The 25902-nt window shown below is 40.9% G+C and overlaps 1 protein-coding gene, 1 long non-coding RNA gene and 1 pseudogene across 2 annotated transcripts in view; 2 read left to right on the top strand and 1 right to left on the bottom strand.

The window, feature by feature from the left end:
- The window catches only part of PKHD1 (PKHD1 ciliary IPT domain containing fibrocystin/polyductin), a 469911-nt gene that overhangs the window by 164144 nt on the left and 279865 nt on the right, over window positions 1–25902 (top strand). Inside the window, 1 exon segment of the mRNA XM_025419015.3 lies at window positions 5331–5543. Coding sequence (XP_025274800.3) covers window positions 5331–5543 — 213 coding nt within the window.
- On the bottom strand, window positions 7473–11669 carry LOC125752212 (uncharacterized). Its single transcript, XR_007401174.1, has 3 exons — window positions 11535–11669; window positions 8378–8518; window positions 7473–7591 (listed from the first exon to the last, which is right to left on the bottom strand). It is a non-coding gene; the product is annotated as an uncharacterized LOC125752212 (long non-coding RNA).
- LOC112641735 (keratin, type II cytoskeletal 8-like) lies at window positions 18468–20057 on the top strand (annotated as a pseudogene).

The following is a 25902-nucleotide window of genomic DNA, read 5'->3' as shown; positions in this document are numbered from 1 at the left end:
TAATGACAATGGAAGGGAAAATTAAAGTCAAAATCACCAGTAGGTCCTTTGGAAGCCTGGAAGCCATGTGGTGCTGCTCAGAGCATCAAGCCTATAGATCAAAGGATAGTTTTTCACTTCTCTCAGGTTATTTACCTGAGGATGTGATTGCTGTGCCATGTTTCAGAAGGAAAGGTGGGCCTGCCAATGGTGAGACATTGGAAGAAGAGGGTCCAGTAGTGCTACCACAATGGAGGAACTGTGAAAATGAGAAGTAATGGCAATAGTGAGAGACGTACAAATGATGAATGTTTCAGTAGCCGCTGATACGACTGTGTTAAGTGTCTAATAGGTGTCAGACCCGAGACTAGGGATCTTTAAGCATTACTTCAAGAAATCTCATCATAGCTCTTTGAGGGAAGAATCCTTACCACACACATTTTACTGAGGGAGAAACTGGATACCCACATGGGGTATGGTGTTCTAAATCGTGGCTGCAAGGAGAGAACACTTTCAGGGGTCAGATCCACGTAAACATCCTGTGCCTGTTGCTGATGGTGTGTGGCTTGGGCTTTAGGAGGCAAGACTAGAAGGTTTGATGAAGAGGATGAGAGCAGTGGAAGAGCAATGTTGGAGCAGAAGGTCAGGAGTGAGGTGGCTTCAACATCTGACTATTGGGTCAAATGTTTATTGATCACTATCTCTGCATGAAGATGGAGGTAAACAAAAATGACTAAAGGCACGTTAACCTTTTTCTTCTGCCCCTTTCATTCCTCCAGTGCATGTTTGAGTGCTTCCAGTTGTGATTTCTGGAGAACAACAATCTGACTCAATAACTTGGCACATTGGATCTAGGACTAAATTTAGCCACCAAAGGAGTCTTGGTACTCACTGTCGTTCACTCTCTGAGACCCCCTCTTACTGCAGAAGAAGCTGCTTTTTGAGCTATTTCTTTTCTGACATGTTGCTTCTTCACATCCTTGGTCTCCCTTTGGTTCATTGAGACAATGTATGGATTTATAGGTTAAATGTGATAACAACATCCTCTCTGAGGAAATGAGAGGGTGTGTGTTGTGTGTTGTGTTGTGTGTGTATCCATAAAGGAAACTCAGATACTTACATCGGATTCTTTAAGGTGATATAACCATTTATTGATTTGTTCCAGAATTATATAGTGAGTGCCAACTACCTAGCAGTCATTGCTCTAGACCACTAGCGGGACAGAGGTGAACAAAACAGAGAAGAGCCCTCATGAAACAGACATTCTGGTGGGAAGAAGGCAGACAATAAATATGTAACTATAAAATATGCCTGATGGTAAGTGTTACGAAGGAAGGAAAGTGTGTTTGGATGAGGGGCTAGTGCCTGCTCTTTTCTATAGACCAGAGAGGGAGGGCCTCTGTGAGAAGTTAACATTTGACTAGAATGACAGGGAGTGAGTGAGTCACAGGGATGTCTGACAGAAGAACACTGCAGGTAAGGGACCGACAGGAGACCTGTCAGACACCTGACATGTTCAGGGCACTTGAATGCAGGAGTGAGTCTTACAAGAAGATGGCGCAAGGGAATTGGAGATGGGTTGGTAAACCATGAAAGGCTACTTGCAGCCCAGTATATGGAGACTTGGACTTTTATTCTGGCTGAGATGGGACATAGTAGTGTGGTATAGAAAAGAGGACCCCTGGCTTTTCCCGTATGAAGTCACAACTCTGACCATGTTACAGGATAGAAGAGTCTTGTCCAGTACTTTTGCAAACCACATCCAGGAGGGAGATAGTTTTAGTAACTCATTCAGTTTAAAGTGGTTATTTATTTGGGATACATTAGTTATTTTGGCATTATGCGGAAAATATTGCTTGAATTCTAAGTCTCTTTAAAGAAAAGTATGTTTTAATATCTTAAGTATTTATTCTTACAATATAATTTTATTATAAAATAATATTCTTATAGAAAATTTGGATATTAGAGAAACATATCTGAATTGGTTAAGGTTATTTGATTACAAATAACAGAAGCCAGCTTTCTTTTACAAAAGGAAATTTATTGAGAATGCATTAGGTTACTAAGAGAATTGATGGGAAAGTCTGGAAAATCAGATATAGAAGTAGGATCAGGGCATTTAAGAATGTATTTAAATTCAATTTGCCAGGGGATGCCTGGGTAGCTCAGTGGTTTAGTGCCTGCCTTCAGCCCAGGGCGTGATCCTGGAGTCTGCGGATCGAGTCCCACATCAGGCTTCCTGCATGAAGCCTGCTTCTCCCTCTGCCTATGTCTCTGCCTCTCTCTCTGTGTGTCTTTCATGAATAAATAAATAAGGTTTTAAAAAAAAGAAAAAAATAAATTCAATTTGCCAACACATAGTATAATATCCAGTGCTCATCCCATCAAGTGCCCTCCTCAGTGCCCATCACCCAGTTACCCCATCTCCCCCACCTCTGCTTCTACAACCCTTTGTTTCCTAGAGTTAGGAGTCTCTCATGGTTTGTCTCCCTCTATAATTTTTTCTACTCAGTTCCCCTCCTTTCCCTTACAATCCCTTTCACGATTTCTTATATTCCCCATATGAGTGAAACCATATGATGAATGTCCTCCAATTGACCTCCAATTGACTTATTTCTCTCAGCATAATACCCTCCAGTTCCATCCATGTCAAAGCAAATGGTGGGTATTCATCTCTTCTGATGGCTGAGGAATATTCCATTGTATACATATACAACATTTTCTTTATCCATTCATCTGTCAAAGGACATTGTGACTCCTTTTACAGTTTGGCTATTGTGGACATTGCTGCTATGAACATTGGGGTGCTGGTGTCCTGGTGTTTCACTCCATCCATATCTTTGGGGTAAATACCCAGTAGTACAATTGCTGAGTTATAGAGTAACTATATTTTAAACTCTTTGAGGAACCTCCACACAGTTTTCCAGAGTGGCTGTACCAGTTTGCATTCCCACCAACAGTGCAAGAAGGTTCCCCTTTCTCCACATCCTCTCCAACATTTGTTGTTTCCTGTCTTGTTAATTTTTGCCATTCTCCCTAGTGTGAGGTGGTATCTCATTGTGGTTTTGATTTGTATTTCCCTGATGGCAAGTGATGCAGAGCATTTTCTCATGTGCTTGTTGGCCATGTGTAGGTCTTCTTTGGAGAAATGTCTGTTCATGTCTTCTGCCTATTTCATGACTGTATTGTTTGTTTCTTGGGTGTTGAATTTGATAAGTTCTTTATAGATCTTGGATACTAGCCCTTTATCTGATATGTCATTTGGAAATATCTTCTCCCATTCTGTAGGTTGTCTTTTAGGTTTGTTGACTGTGTCTTTTGCTGTGCAGAAGCTTTTCATCTTGATGAAGTCCTAATAGTTCATTTTTGCTTTTGTTTCTCTTGCCTTCATGGATGTATCTTATAAGAAGTTACTGTGGCCAAGTTGAAAAAAGGTTGTTGCCTGTGTTCTCCTCTAGGATTTTGATGGATTCTTGTCTCACATTGAGATCTTTCAACCATTTTGAGTGTATTTTTGTGTCTGGTGTAAGAGATGGTCCAGTTTCATTTTTCTGCATGTGACTGTCCAATTTTCCCAACACGATGTATTGAAGAGACTGTCCTTTTTCCAGTGGATAGTCTTTCCTGCTTTGTCGAGTATTAGTTGGCCATGGAGTTGAGGGCCCATTTCTGGGTTCTCTATTCTGTTCCATTGATCTATGTGTCTGTTTTTGTGCCAGTACCACACTGTCTTCAAGAAATCCAGCATTGTGATGCCCCTGCCATTTACTTTCTTTTTCAATATTCCTCTGACTATTCGGGGTCTTTTCTGATTCTACACAAATCTTAAGATTATTTGTTCCAACTCTGTGAAGAAAGTCTATGGTATTTTGGTAGGGATTTCCCTGAATGTGTACAGTGCCCTGGGTAGCATATACATTTTCACAATATTTATTCTTCAAACCCACGAGCATGGAATGTTTTTCCATCTCTTTACATCTTCCTCAATTTCTTTCACAAGTGTTCTGTAGTTTTTAGGGTATACATCCTTTACTGCTTTGGTTTGGTTTATTACTAGGTATCTTATGCTTTGGATGCAATTGTAAATGGGATGGATTCCTTAATTTCTCTTTCTTCAGTTTCATTGTTAATGTATAGAAATGCCACTGATTTCTGTGGATCAGTGGCATTTTGAAGGGGCTTCGCAGGTGGGAATTGGGGGCACCTCAGCAACGGGAGCTCTTCTCAGGCTCATTTAGATACTACCACTGGAATTGCTAAAATCTAAACATTTCCAGTCTTCTATTCCCTCTTGTTCCAAATTTCCATTTGAAGCCTGGGTACATGACTTAGGCTATGGAAGGATGGGATGCTGTGATTGATAGTCTCACTTAACCCTATTCAGTGGAACAGAGCAACTTCTTAAGGAAAATTGGATCTATTATCAAAAGTTAAGTAAAATCGATGGTGGGGCCAGCTAAAGTGGGGCAAATGTCATGCTGGTAGTCCTAATTACATTTCCTTTTTACCCTAATTCTAGTAATTTTGGCCTATTTTCTTCTATTCCTATTTCTTATTCATTTGTTTCTTTGTATTTCTTTTTTTTTAAGATTTTATTTATTTATTCATGAGAGATACAGAGAGAGAGAGACAGAGACACAGGCAGTGGGAGAAGCAGGCACCCTGCAAGAAGCCTGATGTGGGACTTGATCCCGGGACTCCAGGATCACTCCCTGGGCCGAAGGCAGGTGCTCAATCATGGAGCTGAGCCACCCAGGGATCCCTGTTTATTTGTATTTCTAAGCTTAATTTTATAGGCAGCTTTCATCTGCTGCTAGATGGCTAAAATGGTGACCTTCTCATCCTCATTTAACCGGTCCTAAACTGCTGTCATTTAGCATATTGTCATTAAAAATAACATAATTAGGGATCCCTGAGTAGCTCAGTGGGTGAGCATCTGCCTTAGGCTCAGGGCGTGATCCCGGGGTCCTCGGATTGAGTCCTTCATTGGGCTCCCTACAGGGAGCCCACTTCTCCCTCTGCCTATGTCTATGCCTCTCTCTATGTGTCTCTCATGAATAAAGAAATGAAATCTTAAAAAAAAAAGAGAGAGAGAGAGAAATAAAAATACCATAAATAAAGATATAGTGAAGAGTGATAGCTAACCTCAACTGGCTTAGTAGCATAGTGCTTCTACCCCTGGGTGGTCCAACCTATATTCTATCACTCTTCTAGAAGAGAGAGCAAGATAAAATAAGTTTAAATTTCATCAAAGTATATAAATTGAAGAGGATTTCATCAGACATTGGAACTGTCAAAAGGAGATGAAATTTATCCTCCCAGGGACTGACAATCTTCTCTTTGGTCATTAGGAGGCAAGCTGATTTTCATGGATCCAGGGCCCATTGAGCTGAGGGCACATGCCATCCTCATTTCTGATGGTGGAGAGCTCCGGATTGGATCAGAGGACAAGCCCTTCCAAGGCAAAGCTGAGATCAAACTCTATGGGAGCTCCCACTCTACCCCCTTCTTTCCATATGGCGTCAAGTTCCTGGCTGTGAGGAATGGAACTCTTTCTCTGCATGGTGAGTGAGACACTTGACCAAAAAAGGTGAGGTGGAATGGCTCCTAGACAATGTACTGGTGATGAGGAAAATGGCAAAAACCTCTTAAAAATCTTTGGCTGTTAGGTACTGAGGCAACAAAGTTAATTATAGCATGGACACTATTTCCTTAAATAAGAAATATCAGCTGTTATGATTCTTGTGGCAGACAGAGTATATGTGGTTCCCAATTATTTATTCCTCTTCCTGGAAGAGGATTGTATGCTTCCACCAACTGCCAGGTGACTTTCAGTGCCTCCCACTAGGTGAACCATACTTCCCTATCCCACTGGGACATGGGCTTAGCCTTGGACTTGCTTTGGTCAAAGAATGTGGGTGGAAATGATATACCACATGGCCAAAGAGAAGTTTTAAGAACTGTTACGATACTTTGGCCATCTGTCCTTTTCCTTCTGCTTGAGAATAGCCTGTCCCAAGTAGGGGTGGCTTCTTCAGCTTGGGAACCTGAACGAGGACATTAGGGGCAGAACTGCAGCCCACCTGGGGAATGATCTTTGGCAACTGAAATCATGGAGATTTGTGTTATAACTGCAGCATAGTACAGTGCAAATTGACTGATGAACCATGTACATAGATGGCATCACAAATCAAATAGAGACAACTCTATTGTTGTCATGGCTGTCTTCCCTTCCTATAAGTAGGGTTCGGGTAGAGTTCTACTGAGGATCCTGCCCCGGAGGGGTTGGGTGCTTATGGATTTCTGGGGAAAAAAAAACAAAAACAAAAAAACAAAAAAACTAGGTTACATGTGCTTCTGCTGCAGTTTTGCCTTCCAATCACCTAGTCTCACTTGGCAAAATGGGCATGTTCATTTTCCTTGAGATTCAAGAAATTACTAAGTGTGCCAGGAGAATATTTAATATCAACTAGTAAGTGGTTAAGTATAAAATGAGGAGCTTTAAGTATCTTTCAGTTGCTACTTATATACTTTTGGTTACAAAGCATGAGCCCAAGGGAAATCAATAGGTAGGCTCCAGATAGTGGCTCAGTCCAGAAAACATGATGTTATCTCTGTTGGTGTTTCTATATTGGCGTGACAAACTAAAACCCCATTACCTATCATAGAATGATTACTCTAGACATGGGCTTGTAGCTATGCTGAGGAATCTGTCATTTTGTTCTGTCAAGGCTCTATTTATTATATAGTAGTCCTCCCTTATCTGTAGGAGACATGTTCCAAAGCCCCCAGTGGATGCCTGAAACAATAGAGTACCAAACCTATAGATAGATAGATAGATAGATAGATAGATAGATAGATAGATAGATAGATAGACAGACACACACACACCTATGATAAAGTTCAATTTGTAAATTAGGCACTATAAGAAATTAACAATAGCTAATAATAAAATAATTATAACAATAGAAGGTAGTAAAAGTTATATAAATGTGGTCTCTTGAAAGATCTCACTATTCTGTACTCACCCTTCTTGTGATCATGTGAGATGATAAAATGCCTCCATAATGGGACGAAGTGAGGTGAAAGACGTAGGCATTGTGATGTAGCGTTAGGCTCCTAGTGACCTCCCAACCATATGTCTGATGGAGGATCATCAGCTTTCAGACTGAAGTTGATCCTGGGTAACTGAAACTACAGAAAGCAAGACTGCGGATAAGGGGGGACTAGTATAATCTCTGGGCCTCAATCATAGTTTACTAAAATGTAGTCTTTTGCCTCTTTTGGCTTACTGTGAGAGGAAACGAAATCTTTTCATCAAGCACTTATTAAGTGTTGACTTTGCACCGGCCAGGCTGCTATATACTGAGGACAGAGTTTGCAAGGCTTAAAAACCCATATCTAGACAGAAATTCCAAATGCATACAGTACTGATTCTTATGTTCTACTTTATGGAAGGACTCTTCTCCCATCTTCATCAGCAAGAACTTACATTGATGTGGTAGTCTAGCATCGTGAGGGTTTTCAATTTGCACATCAGCTGTGGTCTTCAAATGTTTGCGCCAGTCCAGAGGCCACTTAGGCTACCATTCCAGTGTACTGCTGTTTACCACTGAAAAACACAGCAGAAGAACAGTTAAGAGGGCACAGATCAGTACTTTTTATAGACCATCTGAAGGACCCTGAAGCTTAACGGTGGTCCTCTGGTTTGAGAGCCACTGTCCTATACGATGCAGATGCATACCCCTTGCTAGAAATGGAAATGCAAATGAAGAAGAGTGAAGACTCCTAATTCTTTTACTCTATTTCTTTCATTCCAACCCATCTCATGCTCATGTTCTATTATGAAGAATCAGCAAAACAACTCATAAATAAACTTCTAGGAGCACCTGGGTGGCTCAGTAGTTGAGCATCTGCCTTTGGCTCAGGTCCTGATCCCAGGGTCCTGGGATCGAGTCTCACATCGGCTCCCTGGAGAGAGCTTGCTTCTCCCTCTATGTATGTCTCTGCCTCTCTCTGTGTCTCTCATGAATAAATAAATAAAATCTTTAAGAAAAAAAAAATAAACCTCTATTGTGCCTGCATTTTCAAAGTACCCTGTGCTCCTAAGCCTTTGCGTGTCAACTTGACAATTGTCAAGTTAAGAAAATCCTTAGTTTCATTGTTTATAATCAATCAATGTGGGGCAACCAAAACAGAGTAGATGCTTCTAATATGTTTTGAGAATTCTGAAAGTCATAAAACAATGTTGTGGCTTTAAGCCCTGTGATGTTACTGGATACTGAGAGTGCAGACACTCTCCTCTGTTCTCTCCTTCTCTTTCTTCTGCTCCCTCCACCTCCTCCCCCTCTCCTTTCCTGCATTCCCAGGGTTAGGTCATTATTAACAACTGTTTTACCCATTTCCGCATAGCACTGCCAGTGTGGAGGTAACTAGGATCTCTGGAGAACCGCAGCACTTGCACAGTGAACACTTGCAAAGCCAAGCTATTTTCCTCTCTGAAATGATGCCGCCACATCTCATTCATTTGAAGGAAACACTGTGTGGGAAAGAGCGCAGTTAGTGAGAGAGGGTTTGCTTCCCTCAGTGTCTGTCAGAGTATCCCCACCCCAGCCTGCAGCTCATCAGTCCTCCCCTTTCCCTGTCTCCTGAACACCTGAGGTCTCAGAATCCCCTCTGGCGGGGCTGTATAGCATGGCTAAAATCATTACGTAATTTCACTGGCCTTTTCTCAGGGCCAGACGTGGGTCTGGTGACACTGGGGCTTTAGGGAAAAACTAATTTTCTTTTGCTGTCAAGTATGCAAAACGGCGAGCAACTTGATTCAGTGCTTCACACCCAAAGTCCCTAATGGCCTAGCCTTCACTCAGCTTCCTGGCATGATGTAGTGAGATTCACCACCTAGTGCACAGAAGACTTGTCTCCAGGAGATTTTTAAAATCCAGGTTTCTGGGCCTCACCCCCAGAGTCTGACTCACTCGGTGGGCCCTAGTGGGCCTAGAAGTGTGCATTTCAGTGGGATCCTCAGGAGATCTGATTCAGACAGCTCACTAAGTACTCTTGGGGAAATGCTGGTTATTAGCGGTTCATAGTTTTGGAATCAGAAATCTGTCCAGTTCTGGACACTTACCATCTATGACAAATTGGACAAATGAAGCTCCATAAAACCAGGAAAATATGGTTCCCACCTTGTAGATCTACTGCTTATGAACTACTCTCAAGTGTTTGGCACAAACTAACACACAAGCAGAGTTAGTTATGACTATTTTAGTATATTCTTACCTGCTAGCCCAAGCACTGAGGACCCAGTGCCAATTATCTCATGTTTTCTTTTAGTGGGGAGAGGGTGTGGGGCGTCTATCTCAAAATTTGGCATAAGGCCAGCCCTGCCTAGAGATTTTTCTCCTTATTAATTTCCTTGTCTACCCCTTCTGGTCAGAGCAAGAGAGAGGTTTTAGCAATATTACCAAGCATCTTCTATTCTGTTCCCACCATCCAGTAAACACCTTTTGATTTTAATCTCTGGTGGCACAGCTGCTTCCCAGCAGTGGAAAACCACCATTTCTGGGTTTGGTTATAAGAAAGTCTTCTGGAAACCATTTGTATGGGCCCTAGAATAGCCAGAAGCAGAGCACTGCCCAGTAATGAGGCCTTTTGTAGGCATTTTATCCCTCATGTTCAACAGTGAGAGGCCTGACTGATGGGTATTAATTTAGCTCCAGCTCAGGTCACAGAGAATCACACAAATGGTCTGCATGTCAGGACTACAGCTTTCCCACCTTCCCTCTCCTATCACATTCTTCACTGCCACCCCTGGAACCCTTCTGCTCCAGCTGATTTCTATCATGGATTCACATAGCTAAGCAAACAGGCTTTTCTGTTCAGCTGTCATGAGGAACGATGGAGTTGAAAGTGCATTTCATGTTTTTCTTTTAATGTAGGAAAACTCACACACTTGTACACACACACACACACACATAGCACCATCTTTCTCTTTCTTGGGATTTGGGAGTGGACTGTTCTGTTCGGAATCTCTGATGGGTTTCAGATTGCTTAGGAAATCCTGTCAGTGGCTCACTGGGATTCTAAATGTGACTCAAGGGTCTCAGGACTCCTCCAGAGTGGCAGTCTGGGGTCTGGCCAGTTGTAGTCAATAAGGAAATTTCACTCGTGCTTTTTCTTTCCCCACTCTGTCTGCCAGTCCAGGTTCACTACCCCAAACCAAGTGTCAATCACTTGTCACTTTTCAAGGGGGTCGCTGTCAACCTGGGTAACTTGAATTTTTGACAATGTAATTATGGCCCTTGCTTCCACAGTGGGAGTCTGAACAGGATGGTGGGGCTTTTATTGATTGTTCAGCAAGGAAATTTATCAATGTCTCTCACTTCATTTCCAGTTCCTCCCTGAGAAATTTGGCTGACAGTTTCTTAGGAGAAAAAGCAGTCTTATGGCCTTGAATGGACTTCTGCCTTTGTCCTTTTCAGTAAATTACAAGATACAGGCATTAAATATACATGGAAGTTTCTGAGTAAAGCTGGTATGTGGGAGCATGGTTGAGGAAAACACTGGTACAATCATTATGAACCTAAGGATTTGGTAAGGAAAAAAAACTAGTCTAAACAAGCAAGTGTAGATATGGTTTATTTTCCTTCCAAAAGTACCAAGTACCTTTATTTAAATTCCATGCTTTTTATAAGTATTGTATGATGGACACTATTTTAGTTGCTAAAGCTGGTTGGGTTGTCTTGAAGCATAGTACCAGGTATGTGGAGTAGACACGCATTTAGAAGCATATTCCTGGTTTTCGCCCTATGCTCTGCAAAATCTAGATGTTTCCTGGAGGAGCTTCAGGGGTTCCTCAGACAACAAAAACCTTTGGGGGGTGAGCAATAATGGTTTAAATTGCTCAAGAAATCCATTTATTGCTTATCTCTATATTTGTGTTTTAAGTAATATTTCATTAGAAGAAAGAGTTCCATTGCTAAAATAGTAATTAAAAGCAACTCTCCTAAACTCATCCTTTTAACTGTGGTGTGTAGATACTTTTGAGGAATTCAGGGCTCCTCTTTGTCTGACTCTTGCTTTCCCCAGAACTGATAGAGCTCAGGGACTTTTCCAACTATCTACTCTTTGATGTAGGGTAAAACTTTCCAGAGCCTAGTTCATCTTAGAATATTTCTTCCAACAATATTTTCAGATCTCTGCTTTTTTGTTACCTGAACAGCCACTTCCAATTCAGTCTCCTCCACATCCATAACATCTCCTCTTGACCCTGCCTGAAATCTATTTCTTCTAGACCATGAGTCTTCCCCTTTTTTGTCTCTTATTCCTTTAGCCTGGAGTATAAACCATTGTGGTGGCATGGCATTTTTGTGTGTAGTTTTACTCCTCTTAAATTGCTTGGTGTTAAGGGACAGAAACCCCGTGCAACAAAGTTAGAACAGAGAACTTATGAGTTTTTGGTCAAGGTGCAAGGTGGACGGGAAGACCATGGGCCTGAGGTATGACTGCCTCCAGGGTCTCCATCCTGTCAGGACTCACTCACAATCTCTCACCTATGCATCTCTATGCTTGTATTGGCTTCACTTGCTCCTACTCCTTACTGGCTACTTCTACATGGTTACTGCATTTTCTGGTTTCATGTGGACTTCAGTTTTCCACCACCAAAGAAAAAAGCTCTGGAAGCAGATGATGTATCCTCAAAAGGCCAGTAGTAGCATAATGCCACATCACAATGCCTGTGTCCTTACCTCACTTCATCTCATCACATAGACATTTTATCATCTCACATCATCACAAGGAGAAGGATGAGTACAGGTATTTTGAGAGAGAGAGAGAGAGACCACATAACTTTTATTACAGTTGATTATTATGATCTATTTTATTAGTTATTATTAATCTATTGTGCATAATTTATAAATTAAACTTTATCATAGGTATGTATGCATAGGAAAAAACTTAGGATACTTAGCGTTTGGTACTATCTGTGGTTTCAGGCATCCACTGGTGGTTTTGGAATGTATAGCCTACAGATAAGGAGGGGCTACCAGAAATGCTATGGTTTTTCTTCCTCCTTTTCGAGGATCTTGGATTTTCTCAATATTAAATAGTTGCTTTGTCTTCCCCTAGCACTTTTTACCACAAACTATTGCCTGAGATCTCATGGGAATCTGGAGCTGGTGGTGTGCAAATTGGCCGTAGGTCTTTGCAAATGGAAGAGGTATATTTTTAGGGGATGTTTGAGAGACTTGAACCTTCCAGACAGAAATCTGACTCAGAACAGACTGTATTTTTCATTAATTACTATCTTAATCCATATTCTGATGGATCTTTTCCCCCTTCCCTTTGACACCACTACTTTGGGCACCATAGCTTTCCAGTTGATTTAAGACATATTTTTAAAATATTTTATTTTATTTATTCATGAGAGACACACACACACAGAGGCAGAGACATAGGGAGAGAGATGCAGGCTTCCTGTGGGGAGCTTGATTCAGGACTTGATCCCAGGACCCTGGGTTCGCGACCTGAGCCAAAGGCAGATACTCAACCACTGAGCCACCCAGGTGTCCCTACAGTGGATTTAAGATATTTAAAAAGGCCAGTTCCAACTTATCTATCTATGTATCAATCTATCTATCTATTCATGAGAGACACAAAGAGAGAGGCAGAGACATAGGCAGAGGGAGAAGCAGGCTCCCTGCAGGGAGTCCAATGCAGGACTCGATCCCAGGACCCTGGGATCACACCCCGAGCCAAAGGCAGATGCTTAACTACTGAGCCACCCAGGTGTTCCCAACTTATCTACGTTAAAACTTCACTCTCCTTCTCATGTAATGCTTCTTTCTCCTTCTCAAAGCTCTGGCCTGAGACATTTGGAGTAGCAGGGGTTTGGTCTGCTCCTTTGCATTTGTGTCTATTTTTTTTTACCTATATTTTCTTGGTGCTGCGACAGGTAGACAAGGTGAGGTGTGAAGGCTCACTGGAGGCTTTACTGAAAAAACTGTGTCTTGTATCCTCTGCTAGGTGTGGCTGGCTCTCTGGATAAAAGTGGTCGACTATTGATTCTCTTCCTAAAGATTTCTATACAAGATCATTGGAGCCTTGTAGGAGACCTACCCTCTGTTTTCTAGTGTGGAGGCATGTCCCAACCCCCACCCCCAGGTTTGCAATGCCCTTAGATACCACCTTAGGTTCAGTTAAGATGGAGTACCAGAAAACTGGCTCACAGAAAGCTATCTCCCCCAGAATCCACCTAATCAGAACAAAGTTACTGAACTTTGCACAGGAAAGATGTTCCACTCACCACCCCTTGCCCTGCTCAGCTCTCTTTTTCTAATTATCCTTTTTCCTGTTCAGATAGGTACAGGTAACCCATCAACTATGCTGCATGTGCAGACATCTAACCTGGGGGAATGAATCCAGGCTCCTATCCTTGCAGGCAACCCTATGCCTGGTACTTTTGAAACCCCTTTTCTCTAAGTGGAGAGGAGTACCTTCAGTCTTCCCTCTACGGGAAGGAGAGGAAAGGACATGGCCAGTTTACCCAGGCTGATGACTCATTCCCATTTCTGAGAATTCCTTTGAATGTCCTCTTTTAGTTAGTTAGCTCATATAGCCTGAGGTGGGGTCTGTCAAGGGATGGCTCAGATGGCAGAGTTAGATTAGTCTCCTTTTTCTAACCCCCAAGGAAATGTCTGCTCCCTAACTGTTCATGGCTCACTTACAATGTGAGACGTTTATCATCTCTTTGTTTCCTGCTTGGGCCCTCTTGGTTGCTTTAGGGGAGCAGAAGTCCTGCTTGAGAACATGCTACATTTGCACCCATATGAAAGGGTGCCCCAAGGGATATTGGGTTGAAAGGGAGAGCAGTTCGACATTTGTGCTTTTGTGTGTGTGTCTGTGTATTTTGCTATGATTCATTTTGATTTAGGGGTGGAAAGGAAGTAAGATAGAATTGTAGGGAGAAATGGAGGAAGAAGGATGTGGAAAATTTAACACCAATTCTTTGCTTTCTATAATCTTAAATTCAAACAAACTTCAATACAGCATTGGGGTTCTAGTCAGCTTGTATGTCATGGCGGATCGTTGTTATGTGGTCAAGTTATCTTGGAACCCTTAGCGTGGTAGGAGGGCTAGTGATGCATGACTCGTTCTTCCTTTTGAGCGGGGGAAGATCGGTCCTTGACTACATACATATCTCTCAAAATATAACCAACCCTGCCAATGGAAGGTAAGGTGAGAATTTTCTTTATTCTGTGTCGTGCTTCAAGAAAGTCCAAAATACAACTATCCTATGCACAATGGCAGAAATGTTTCTGGTAAAATCTAATTGATTTTTTTTTTTTAACTGAGACAACTTAAAATCTGTAATTCCTTGATTTGGACAAGAGTGACCTTGGAACAATCTATATGAAAGAGTTCCTTAATTTAAGAGTATAAACTACACTTTAAGGAACTTATTTAAACACGTTAAAGTGAACCTGCTGTTTTTAAGGTCTTTCGGATTTTAGGTGTTTACATGTAAATGCATACTGGTAATTAGAAATGAGTTCTAGCTATTCAATAATCCAAGTACAGCAGGAACCCCACTTAGAAACACATTGTAAGATACTTTAGGTTTCTATATATACCTGCAAATGTTGGCATTAGTCAGATCTTTTTTGGTTGCAAGTGACAGAAAACCCAGTTTAGAAAAAAAAAATAAGGGTATTTATTGCCTCATATAACTGGAAAAAAACAAAACAAAACAAAAAAAAAACTTTGAGGCACAGCTGAGTCCAGGTGCTCCAATGAAGTCATCAGGACTTTGTTTCACTGCAACTCTAAGCTCTGCTTTCCTTTGAGTTGCCTTCATTTCCTTCCTTCCTTTTTTTTAATTTTTTATTTTGAGATAGAAGAAACACATGCACATGAGTGAGGGGAGGGGTGAAGGAGAGGGAAAGAGAGAATCTTAGGATCCACAGGATCCACACCCAGTGCTGGGCTCCATCTCAAGATCCAGAGATCATAGCCTGAGCTGAAAGTTGGACACAACTGACTGAGCCAGACCCAAGTTGGATTTGTTTTCAGTCAAACTCTCCTCTCCTGGAGGCAGAAATGGGTCTCTGCAGCTGCAGATGAAAAAGTGACTGTTATCCACCTGCTATTTGACCTCTGAGCAAATTCTAGTATTTCCTTCCATCAACATTCACATCTCTCCTGTTTTTTGCCCTAGTTTTTAACACTAATGTATTACATACAGTATATTTATCATATTTATTGTGCTTGTTCTAGAGTCTTCCTTAGTAGAATGTTTAGATCATGATGGTAGGGAATTTACCGTTTTGTTTTGTTTTATTCATTTACAATATCCCTATAACTTACAATAGGGCCTGGACTCATAGTAGGCTTTCAAGAAATATATATTGTGAACTGAATAAAAAGCTTGAACAAAAACCTCAGGATTAATTTTGGCCCTGTTTGGGTCATAAGCCTATCACTAAAACCACTGCTATGACCACAGAGGTAGTATTCTTTGGGCCAGGAGAGAGCAAATGTGTGTACAAGCACCCAGAACAACACTGTCTGAGGTGGAGGCAGGATAGTTTATTAACATTAGAGATGTGTTATCTAACCAAAATAAGGGAAGGGACAGGTAGAAACAACAGCTTGTATACTTTTTAAACATTTGACCATTTAACATTTTTACTACTTTTACTAATTTGCTACTATAAATTAATACAATTTTATTGGATAATAAATTTCAATTTGTTTAGTTTGGCTAGGGATAAAAAACCAACAAACCAGTCAATTCACTGGTGAAAATGTGAAAGTGAAACCACAATTGATAGAAACATAATTAATAGAAAATTTAGAATTGAGGAATATATAATAACATTTTGATATTTTCTAAATTTGATTATGCCTAGAAAGTGTTAGTAAAAGAATGAAGTTGACTTTAAGATCGTTTTCAGTTAGGAGATCTAGGACAACATGAATCTTTATCTGGATTGGTCACTTTTTTGGTGTAAATATATACATTAAAGGCAATGGCCAGCAAAGTCATCAATCCTGAGTGTAGTTGGCCCTTGAACAGCATGGGGGTTAGGGGCACTGATCCCTTGCACAGTTGAAAATCCATGTATAACTTTGACACCCCTAAAACTTAACTACTAATGGTCTACTGTTGACTGGAAGGAAGCCTTATCAATAACATAAGCAGTCAACACATATTTTGTATATTATATATATTATACACTGTGTTCTTACAATAACGTAAGATAGAGAAAAGAAAATGTTATTTAGAAAATCATAAAAGACAAAGTACACTTGAAGTAATATAGTGTAAAAATTTTGTGTATAAGTGAACCTGTGTAGTTCAAAGCCATGTTGTTCAAGGCTCAACTATATTGGGACTTGGCTGAAGCCATAAAGAGGACCTATAGGGAGCAATGATGTATCACATGACTAATTCTTCTTGACTAAGCTAGAAGGGGATGGGCAACAAGCTTGCTTTCCTTCTCTACTCCTAAGACCACAAAAGACATTGGGGACTATGCTGATTAACAAATGTAAGTCTAGGGCAGCCCGGGTGGCTCAGCGGTTTAGCACCACCTTCAGCCCAGGGTCTGATCCTGGAGACCCTGGATCGAGTCCCATGTCAGGCTCCCTGCATGGAGCCTGCTTCCCCCTCTGCCTGTGTCTCTGCCTCCCTCTCTCTCTTTCTCTCTCATGAATAAATAAAATCTTAAAAAAAAAATGTAAGTCTAGTGTAGCCACTGAGTTTAAGAAGAGAAGGGAGCAGACTTGTCTCAGTGTTCAGGGGAGAGCCTGTCCAGCCTATCTACTTTAGGCCTTGCTAGATTTAGGAGAAGATTCCAAGGAGCTGCCTCTTGAAACTTTTTCCCTATCTCTATGAGGGAGAAGAGGGTAAAAGTGGAGACTCCCCTTTGTTTGGCCTGGTGAATTTTCCATTCCCTAGGACTATGCCAAGTATAACCTAGAAATGAGTGAGGGATTGAGAGGGTGGGGCAGGGAAGAGTGCTGTGGATATCTCTTAACTACTAAGGAAATTATTATTTCCTATCAAAAGCAGAGGCATTAACATATTATAAATTTTAGTACTACAATAGAATGTTTAGGCCACACAAAGATAAATTGGGAAGGTATTTTTCAATTTAGAACAATAGATTTTTTTGAAACTGCGTGCCACTTCCTTCTAAAATCCCAACTGTTAATAAAATGAACTATGGAAAGATAGTATCTAAGGCCTTAAATTTCCTATGTAAGCCCCTATAGTTCCAAAATATTTGCATAGATGTATATATCATATTGGTTCTATTTATCTGGAGAACACTGACTAACAGTGATTTATTCATTCAGGAATAACATAAAAAAATTCAGAGAAAAACTTTGGAATCATAAGATTTTTTATAGGAAATTTAAGGCCTTACATACTATTTTCACTATTTAATCCTATCAACAGTTGAAATAGATAGATAGGTATGTAGATGACAGATATATCATATTAGTTATATTTATCCTGAGAACACTAATACTGTGGATTATAATAAGATTTTTATAAGGAATTGGCTCATGGGATTAGAGAAGCTGAGAAGTCCCAAGATCCGCAGTCAGCAAGCTGGAGACCTAGGATAACTGATGTATATAGTTCTAGTTTGAGTCCAAAGGCCTGAGAACTAGGAGAACAAATGCTATGAGTTCCAGTCCAAAAGCCAGAAGGCTTGAAACCTAAGAGGAGCCAGTGTTTCATTCCAAATCTGAAGGCTGGAAAAGACCAATGTCTCAGCACAGCAGTTGGGCAGGGCTTTCCTCTCACTTAGCCTTTTTGTACTATTCTGATCTTTGATGAATTGAATGAGGCCCACCCTCATTAGGGAGGACAATCAGCTTTACTTAATCCATTAATTCAAATGTTAATCTCATCCAGAAACCTCTTCACAGACATATGAAAATAATGTTTGGCCACTTGTCTTTGGCCTTAGCCCAGTCAAGTTGACACATCACAATCACTAACGTGTATCCCATTTTCTATAACTGACTCTGTATCATATCTTGGACACCTAATCCAGGAAGAAAGCAAGCCTTTTGTCTTGACACATAGTTTCCCAAGGGGAAATACTTATCTATAAGATCCATTTTTTCCTTTCAATATTTCTATAGTTTATTTTCTCCTGCTAGCACATGAGGATCTTTGCTGGCATTCCGCATCTTCTCCAGATGAGCTTGTTCTGACTCAGAGAACACTCACTCACTCATCTTCCTCCTGATGAATGTCAAGGGTTTGGGCTCTGGAAGTAGACTGCTTAGGTCCAAATGCCATCTCTATCACTGGTTATCTGGTGGAACTTGAAAGTCAATTCCTCAATGTTATGGTTTCCATATCCATAAACTGGAATGATTCTAAAACATTTTGACCTAAAAACAGCTTCTTGGCCCTTTCTTGAAGCTCCATCAGGGTCAGCCTACTCTCCTTCACCCCAGCCTCCATTCCAGCCTCCACCATGTCCTTCAGGGTGACCCAGAAGTCCTACAAGATGTCCACCTCCAGTCCCCAGGGCCTTCAGCAACTGTTCCTACATGAGTACACCTGGCACATGTATCAGCTCCTCCACCTTCTCCTGAGTGGGCAGCAGCAGCAGCTTCTGGGGTGGTCTGAACAGCAGTAGGAGTGTGGTCAGGGGCTACAGCAAGGTCAGGGGTGTGAGAGGCATCATGGCTATCTCAGTGAACCAGAGCCTGCTGAGCCCCCTTAAGCTGGAGGTGGACCCCAACATCCAGGCTGTGCACACCTAGGAAAAGTAGCAGATCAAGACCCTCTACAAGTTTTCCTCCTTCATCAACAAGTTGCAGCACCTGAAGCAGCAGAACAAGATTCTGGAGTCTGAGCAGGGCCTCCTTCAGCAGCAGAAAACTACTTATAGCAACAAAGACAATGTGTTTGAGAGCTACATCAACAACCCTTGGTGGTGGCTGGACATGCAGTAGCCTCGGAGAAGCTGGAGCTGGAGGTGGAACTTGGCAACATGCAGGGGCTGGTGGGGGACTTCAAGAATAAACATAAGGAGGAGATCAAAGAACATCCAGATGAAGAATGAATTTGTCCTCATCAAGAAGGGTATAGATGAAGTTTACATAAACAAGGTAGACCTGGAGTCTCTCCTCGAAGCTCTGACTAGTGAGAATAACTTCTTAAGGCAGCTGTATGAAGGGGAGACACATAAGCTGTAATCCCAGGTCTCAGACATGTCTGTGGTCCTCTCCATGGACAGCAGCTTCTCCTTGGACCTGGACGGCATTGTCACCAAGGTCAAGTCCCACTAAGAGGAAATCGCCAACTGCAGCCAGGCTGAGGCCAAGACCATGTACCAGATCAAGTATGAGGAGCTACAGACATTGGCTGGGAAGCAAGAGGATGACCTCTGGTGCATGAAGATGGAGATTTCTGAGATGAATCAGAACATCAGCTGACTTCAGCCTGAGATTGAGGACCTCAAAAGCCAGAAGGTTTCCCTGGAGGCTGCCACAGCTGATGCTGAACAGCATGAGGAGCTGGGTGTTAAGGATGCCAATGCCAAGGTGGTTGAGCTGGAGGCTGCCTTACAGTGAGCCAAGCAGGACATGGCGCAGCAGCTTCATGAGTACCAGGCACTCCTGAATGTCAAGTCACTGCCTACCACAAGCTGCTAGAAGGCAAGGAGAGCCAGCTGGGGTCTGGGATGCAGAACATGAGTATCCATGCTAAGACCACCAGCAGCTACTCAGGTGGCCTGCACTTGGCCTATGAGAGGCTCACAAACCCTGGCCTCAACTATGACCTGAACTCCTTCCAGTCCAGTCTTTGACTTTGGCAGGGACTCTTCAGCAGTCCCTTCAGCCAGGGAAGCTTGTTCAAGGTTGTAGTTGTAAAGAAGGTCAAGACCTGTGATGGGAGGCTGGTGTCTGAGTTGTCCAATGTCCTGTCCAAGGGAATAGCCGCTGTGGTCTCTCCCAGCCTCCCCCATTCTGTGTCTGCCATAGAGACTTTGGAGGAAGGAGCTGTACAGGGAAGTGGTGAGAACAGGAGACCCACCTAGGGCTCAGCCCCAGTCCTCAGCTTACCCTTGAGGGGAGTCTGCTGCCTTGGGTACTCCCTCCTGCCCATGCCTCTAACTAAAAGCCAATTCAAGTGTCTGTTCCAAAATAAAGCTTCAGGTGGCTCTGCCAATCCCCACCCCTCTGCCTGCAATTAAAAAAAAAAAAAAACCCACAAACATTTCTCATGGCACTCTATGGTTTAAATGAACTAAAACATGTAAGGCATTTAGCCCAAGAATAAACGTCAAACAACTACTCAGTAGATGTTATTTATTGTTGTTATCATGTGCCTACAGTTTTTTTTTTAAAGATTTATTTATTTATTTATGATAGACATAGAGAGAGAGAGCCAGAGACACAGGAGGAGGGAGAAGCAGGCTCCATGCCCGGAGCCCGACGTGGGACTCGATCCCGGGACTCCAGGATCGTGCCCTGGGCTAAAGGCAGGTGCTAAACTGCTGAGCCACCCAGGGATCCCCCATGTGCCTACAGTTTTGATGTGATAAAGCTGCCTCATTATTATTCTAAGAATGCTGGGATGACATTGTTTTCCAGTAATCCATTACCTAGAGACCTGGTTGTATTCTTAATTTCTCCTTTTCTATCATTCCCTATATTGTGTCCATCACCAAGTCCTGATTTTAATTCTTGGACAATTCATGAACCCAGTTACTTTTCCCACCCCCATTACTCTCGCCTTCCTTCACAATACCACCAACCTGTGTCCAGACTACTGTTTAAGCTTTCTGGCTTATCTGTTAGTTGCCATTTTTGTTTCTCTCCAGTTCATTCTTTACCTTGGAGCCAAGGTGGTCCTTTAAAAGCACAGATCAGTTTATATCATGCTGCTGCTCAGAGAAAGCTTTCCAGTGGTGTCCCGTCCAAGGTTTCTAACACAGTTATGGTGTTCTATCTGTTGTAGTCTCTGGGTACTCCTTCTGCTGTCTCTGCATGCCCCTCCTACTCTGCCCTGCCTAACTGCAGTGTTCCAGTCTTGGTAAACTTCTCTTAGTTTATCAAATGGTTAATAATAGTCTTGACTTGACATTTTTTACATTTTCTAGTATCAAAAACGAATTCAGTGTTGCTAAGTAAATGGAATGTTACATGGGCTGGAGCTTGTGATTTTTTCCTTCAAAGAAAATTCTTCCATATATATCATCAAAGCAGTACTATAAATAGTATTGCTTTCAGCCTGGTCATGGAGGAAGAGTATTGTTGAATTCGGCATTATATGCAGTGTTTGTTAAAATTGGATTTTACCTACATCCTGGCACTTTATAATTTTCAAAACTCCTTCCCATTCTTTCCTGTCATTTTAACTCTCACAACAACTTTATGAAGTAGCAAAGACTGGGATTATTACTTTTGTCTTACCAATAATGAAACCAGGTCCAGACAGGGAGGTAACACTCATTCCATCCTTTTCTTTTTTCTTTTTTTTTTTTTTTTGATTTTTATTTATTTATGATAGTCACAGAGAGAGAGAGAGAGAGGCAGACACAGGCAGAGGGAGAAGCAGGCTCCATGCACCGGGAGCCCGACGTGGGATTCGATCCTGGGTCTCCAGGATCGCGCCCTGGGCCAAAGGCAGGTGCTAAACCACTGCGCCACCCAGGGATCCCTCCATCCTTTTCATATGCTTAAGATACACGTGGCTCACTTCTATTTTGTGTACCCATAGCTGTGGCAGAAAGAAAAACTGAAGATACTCCTTTCAGGTTTCCAGAATAGTCTTTTCAATTTTAATTTTTCACATTATTAGCTCTTTTTGTAATTTCTTTTTCCCACCTTTGTAATATTATTGATCGGGGTATAAAGAACCTGTTTCTTTCCCACTTATTTACCTTCAGTATTTTTATGACATTTTCTGACCTGTATAATAGCAAGTCTACAAGTCTTTTTTTTTTTTTTTTTCTTTTTAAAGAAGGAGAGAATCTTAAGTAGGCTCCATTCCCAGTGTGAGCCAGACACGGGGCTTGACAGCACAACCCATGAGATCATGATCTGAGCCAAAATCAAGAGTCTGACACTTAACTGACTGAGTCACCCAGACACCCCAGAAAACTCCTTTATGGATGACATAAAAATTTGCCTATTTGTTTCCTGGTTGGTTGGTTTGTTTGTTTGTTTATTTATTTATTATTTATTTTTCCACATTAAAAATGGTTTCACTGAGCTAAAATCAAGGCATACATAGGACTGTTTCCTTTTGGAGACTCTGAAAGCAGAGTTTTAAATTTAAACCCAGTCTTTAATTCAGGGTTGGCAAACTATGGCCCATTGGCTATATCTGAACCATTACCTGTTTTTGTAAACAAAATTTTATTTCACACAACCATGCCCATCCATGTGTTTAGGTGTTATCTATGGCTGTGTCATGCTGCAGTGGCAACACAGGCCTCCTGGCCTACAAACCCCTAACAACTTGTTATCTGATTCTTTACAGAACAGCTTTGCCAACTTCTGCTTTAATCTACCTAGAATTTATTTATTTATTTTATTTATTTATTTATTTATTTATTTATTTATTTATTTATTTATTTATTATTAAGTAAGTTACCTGACTTAAATGTTATTTTTCTTCAAATGGTTAGTCAGTTTTCTTGATACTGTTTATTTAACAATGCAGTTTTGCTAGGCTGACAAATGGTCCCAAATATGTTCATGTCTCAATTCCTGGGACCCATGAAGTTTGCCTTATTTGACCAAGGGAACTTTTCAGATGTGATTAAATTAAAGATCTTGAAATGGAGAGATTATTGTGGATTTCCAAATGGTTTTAATGTAAGTACATTGGTCTTTATCAGAGGGACGCAGGAGGAGTCATACAAAAAAGAAGATGGGGTTGAAGGAAGCAGAGATAGTAGGGATACACCTTGAAGAACAAGAGTCCACAAGCCAAGGAATACAAGGTGGCCATTAACAGTTAAAAAGGCAGGGAATCAGATCTTCCTCAGAGTCTCCAAAAGGAAACAGTCCTATGTATGCCTTGATTTTAGCTCAGTGAAACCAGTTTTGGAATTCTAACCTTTAGAACTATTAGGTAATATATTTGTATTGTTTTAAGACAATAATGTTGTGCTTATTTGTTACCGTAGCAGTGGGAAACTAATGTAGCAATATTTCCTTAGAATTTTAAATGTTACCTTTATCACATGCTGAATTCTTATCTGACTTATATACAGATTAACATCTTTTATAAACAACTTTTTAGACCAAATTTAAAATCTGGCAAAGAATGTGAATAGACACATCTGTATAATTAATGCAAATGTCCAGTTAATCTGAGTACATGTGGAGAAGGCTCAGGTTTATCTTATGTTGACAATGAAAGAGAGATTCTTTTTGGTTTTTATTCTACCTTCTCCCCATTTGTAATCAAAAAACACAAATTAAAACAAAAGTGATTTCTTTTTCCATTAGTAATCAAATTGACCAAAACCAAAACCAAAAAAAAAAAAAAAAAAAGTAGTAGAAAGTATGAGGAATGGGCAAACATGTATGCTGCTAGTAAATATAGAAGTTGTGAGTCTTCCTGTAAGGAAATTTGGTAATTATATCAATAGGCTTAAAACGAGGTATGTACCTTGATACAGCTATGCCACTTTTGGGATTTCGTTCTAAGGAAATGATCATGAAGCATGCGTAAAAATTATGCTCAAGAATGTCCATGTTTGCATTATTTATGGGAGCAAAATATTGAGAAGAAACTGAGTACAAAGGAATAAAGGATTAGTATACAAAACACATATCTTTTAAATGGGATACTATGATACCATTATGAAGTTAAATAATATATAATACAGCTATTATTAAGTATAATAAAGAAAACATTAATATATATTATATTAGTTAAATATATTAATATTTACTAAATTAAAGATAATTTGCAAAAATGGTATGTTGAGAATTATAACATAATTCTATGGTATGTACAGAATTAATTATTTATATATGACATTTTGTCAACTTGTGAACATAAGAAAGAAAGGATAGGAAAGAAAAGACATTTATTAGTCATTGTAAGATTGTGAATGCTTTTATTATCTTCATTTTGCTTCTCTGTATTTTTTTCAAGCAACTGGTAAGTTGCTTTTCTAAAAAGAAATTATGTCATTAAAAATTAGCCCTTTTCCCCCTCATTGTTGCCTCCACTCCAAGCAATGATTATCAAAAATACTATCTGGTCTGAAATATACCTGAAGTTTTATATATTTCCTGGACAATGAATAGGAGTGGGAATTAAAGGCATACTGCAGAAGCCTTTTGCTCATACCATCAGGATTTTGCACCTCTACTTTAAGTAAAGGACTGGCCAGAACAGTTCTGTAGGGCCTAAGAACATCATTTATTTAATTGGCCTGAAATCCTTGAAGGAGCTAGGAACAGTGTTACAGTTATTTCCATGTATCTTGCAATTTACTATTTCCTGGGTATGTTGAGCTTTATCTTTATATTCTTCTCAGTCACTTATTCTTAATCACAGTAGCAATAGTTAAGCTCAGATTGGGTAGAAACCAAGGTGAGCCTTTCCTTTATGCCTTTGGCAATGGCCTTCAGTCAAAGCATGGCTCACTGCACCATCCAAGTAACCTTGGTTAGCCTTGGTCTAAACCCCTGTGCCAACAAAATGGTAGACTTCTTCTCAGCATTGGGAGCAGGCTATGCCCAATTCCCTCTCATCACAGTGTAGAAATGTTACTGCTCAGCTATGGATGCAGCCAGCTGATCTGCACATTAGAGGATTGCTCTGTTGAGCTGCCTTCTTCCTGCAGGCACATGTTCCCTGCTCCATCAGTACCACCGGAGATTAACCAGTAATGATGCAGAAGGCTCACAGTGTACACACAGAGCTGAACTCATGCAGGATTCCCTGGCCAGGTTTTGTCTTCAACCAGCAGAGGTATCATAGCAAGTGGTTCTCAAGGGCAGAGGGAAATGGTACATGAAAAATGCCCCATTACATCTCTTAGGTCTGCCAGATAATCTTATATTAACGCTAATGTCACAGTCTCCTCTTCTAAAGTACAGTAAATTGGATCGCTTCCAATTCACAAATGGTTTGAGTTCAAAGAGTTCCCTTGTAAGATGGCTGTCTGGAACTTAGAGTGCATTTTTCTCGAAGAAATGCTGATAACCTTTTGGTTAAGGATGCAGGCAAGCCCTCAAAGGCCAATTTCACCGAAATTTCCTTGCTGTCTAATGTTAGTGGGAGTATAGTAGCTGACCACTGAGTATAAGACTAATTGTGTGGGGAAGTAGGTCCATTTCCACTATGGGATACCAGGGAGACCTCTCTCTCTCCATTTGGGATCTACTATCTTAATTCTTTTCTTACTGAGTACTAGTAACAGAGAATGGCTTTCTCAGTCTCTCTGCCCTAAGAGTGGCTTCTGTGGGCTGGAGGCAGACTCCTGGCACAGTGTGGTTTCTGGGAGCAGAGAGAACCAGCTCAGATGCATGGTGGAATTATAATAGTCAGCCTTTCCCAGTTTCTCTGGTTACCCATCACCCCCTCCTATTGTTAGAGATAGTATATGACTGGAGAATTTGAGCCAAGTGTTGGCATAAAGAAGAAGGAAGGAATGAGAAATGGTAGAAGGGCCGTGTTTTCTCTACATCTCTTTCCTCTCAAAGCCCATATCCTGCTACTCTGTAGGAAGAAGGATGAAATGAACAGTGAGGAATAGAACTCAAGCACAAGAGACACTGGTCAGGGTGCCCAGATCTTAACAATAATAAAAGAGTAAGGAGATGGGGAGGAATGAGTATCTCTTCACTGCATTGTTTAGTTTAGTTATGGGCAAGTGTGTATCTTAATTTTTGGTTTTCTTCCTTCTA

This window comes from Canis lupus, chromosome 12, assembly GCF_003254725.2.
Source record: "Canis lupus dingo isolate Sandy chromosome 12, ASM325472v2, whole genome shotgun sequence".
In the NCBI taxonomy this organism is placed as follows: Eukaryota; Metazoa; Chordata; class Mammalia; order Carnivora; family Canidae; genus Canis; species Canis lupus.
Note: the sequence above shows the minus strand (reverse complement) of the source record. Positions and strands in the feature narration are given on the sequence as shown.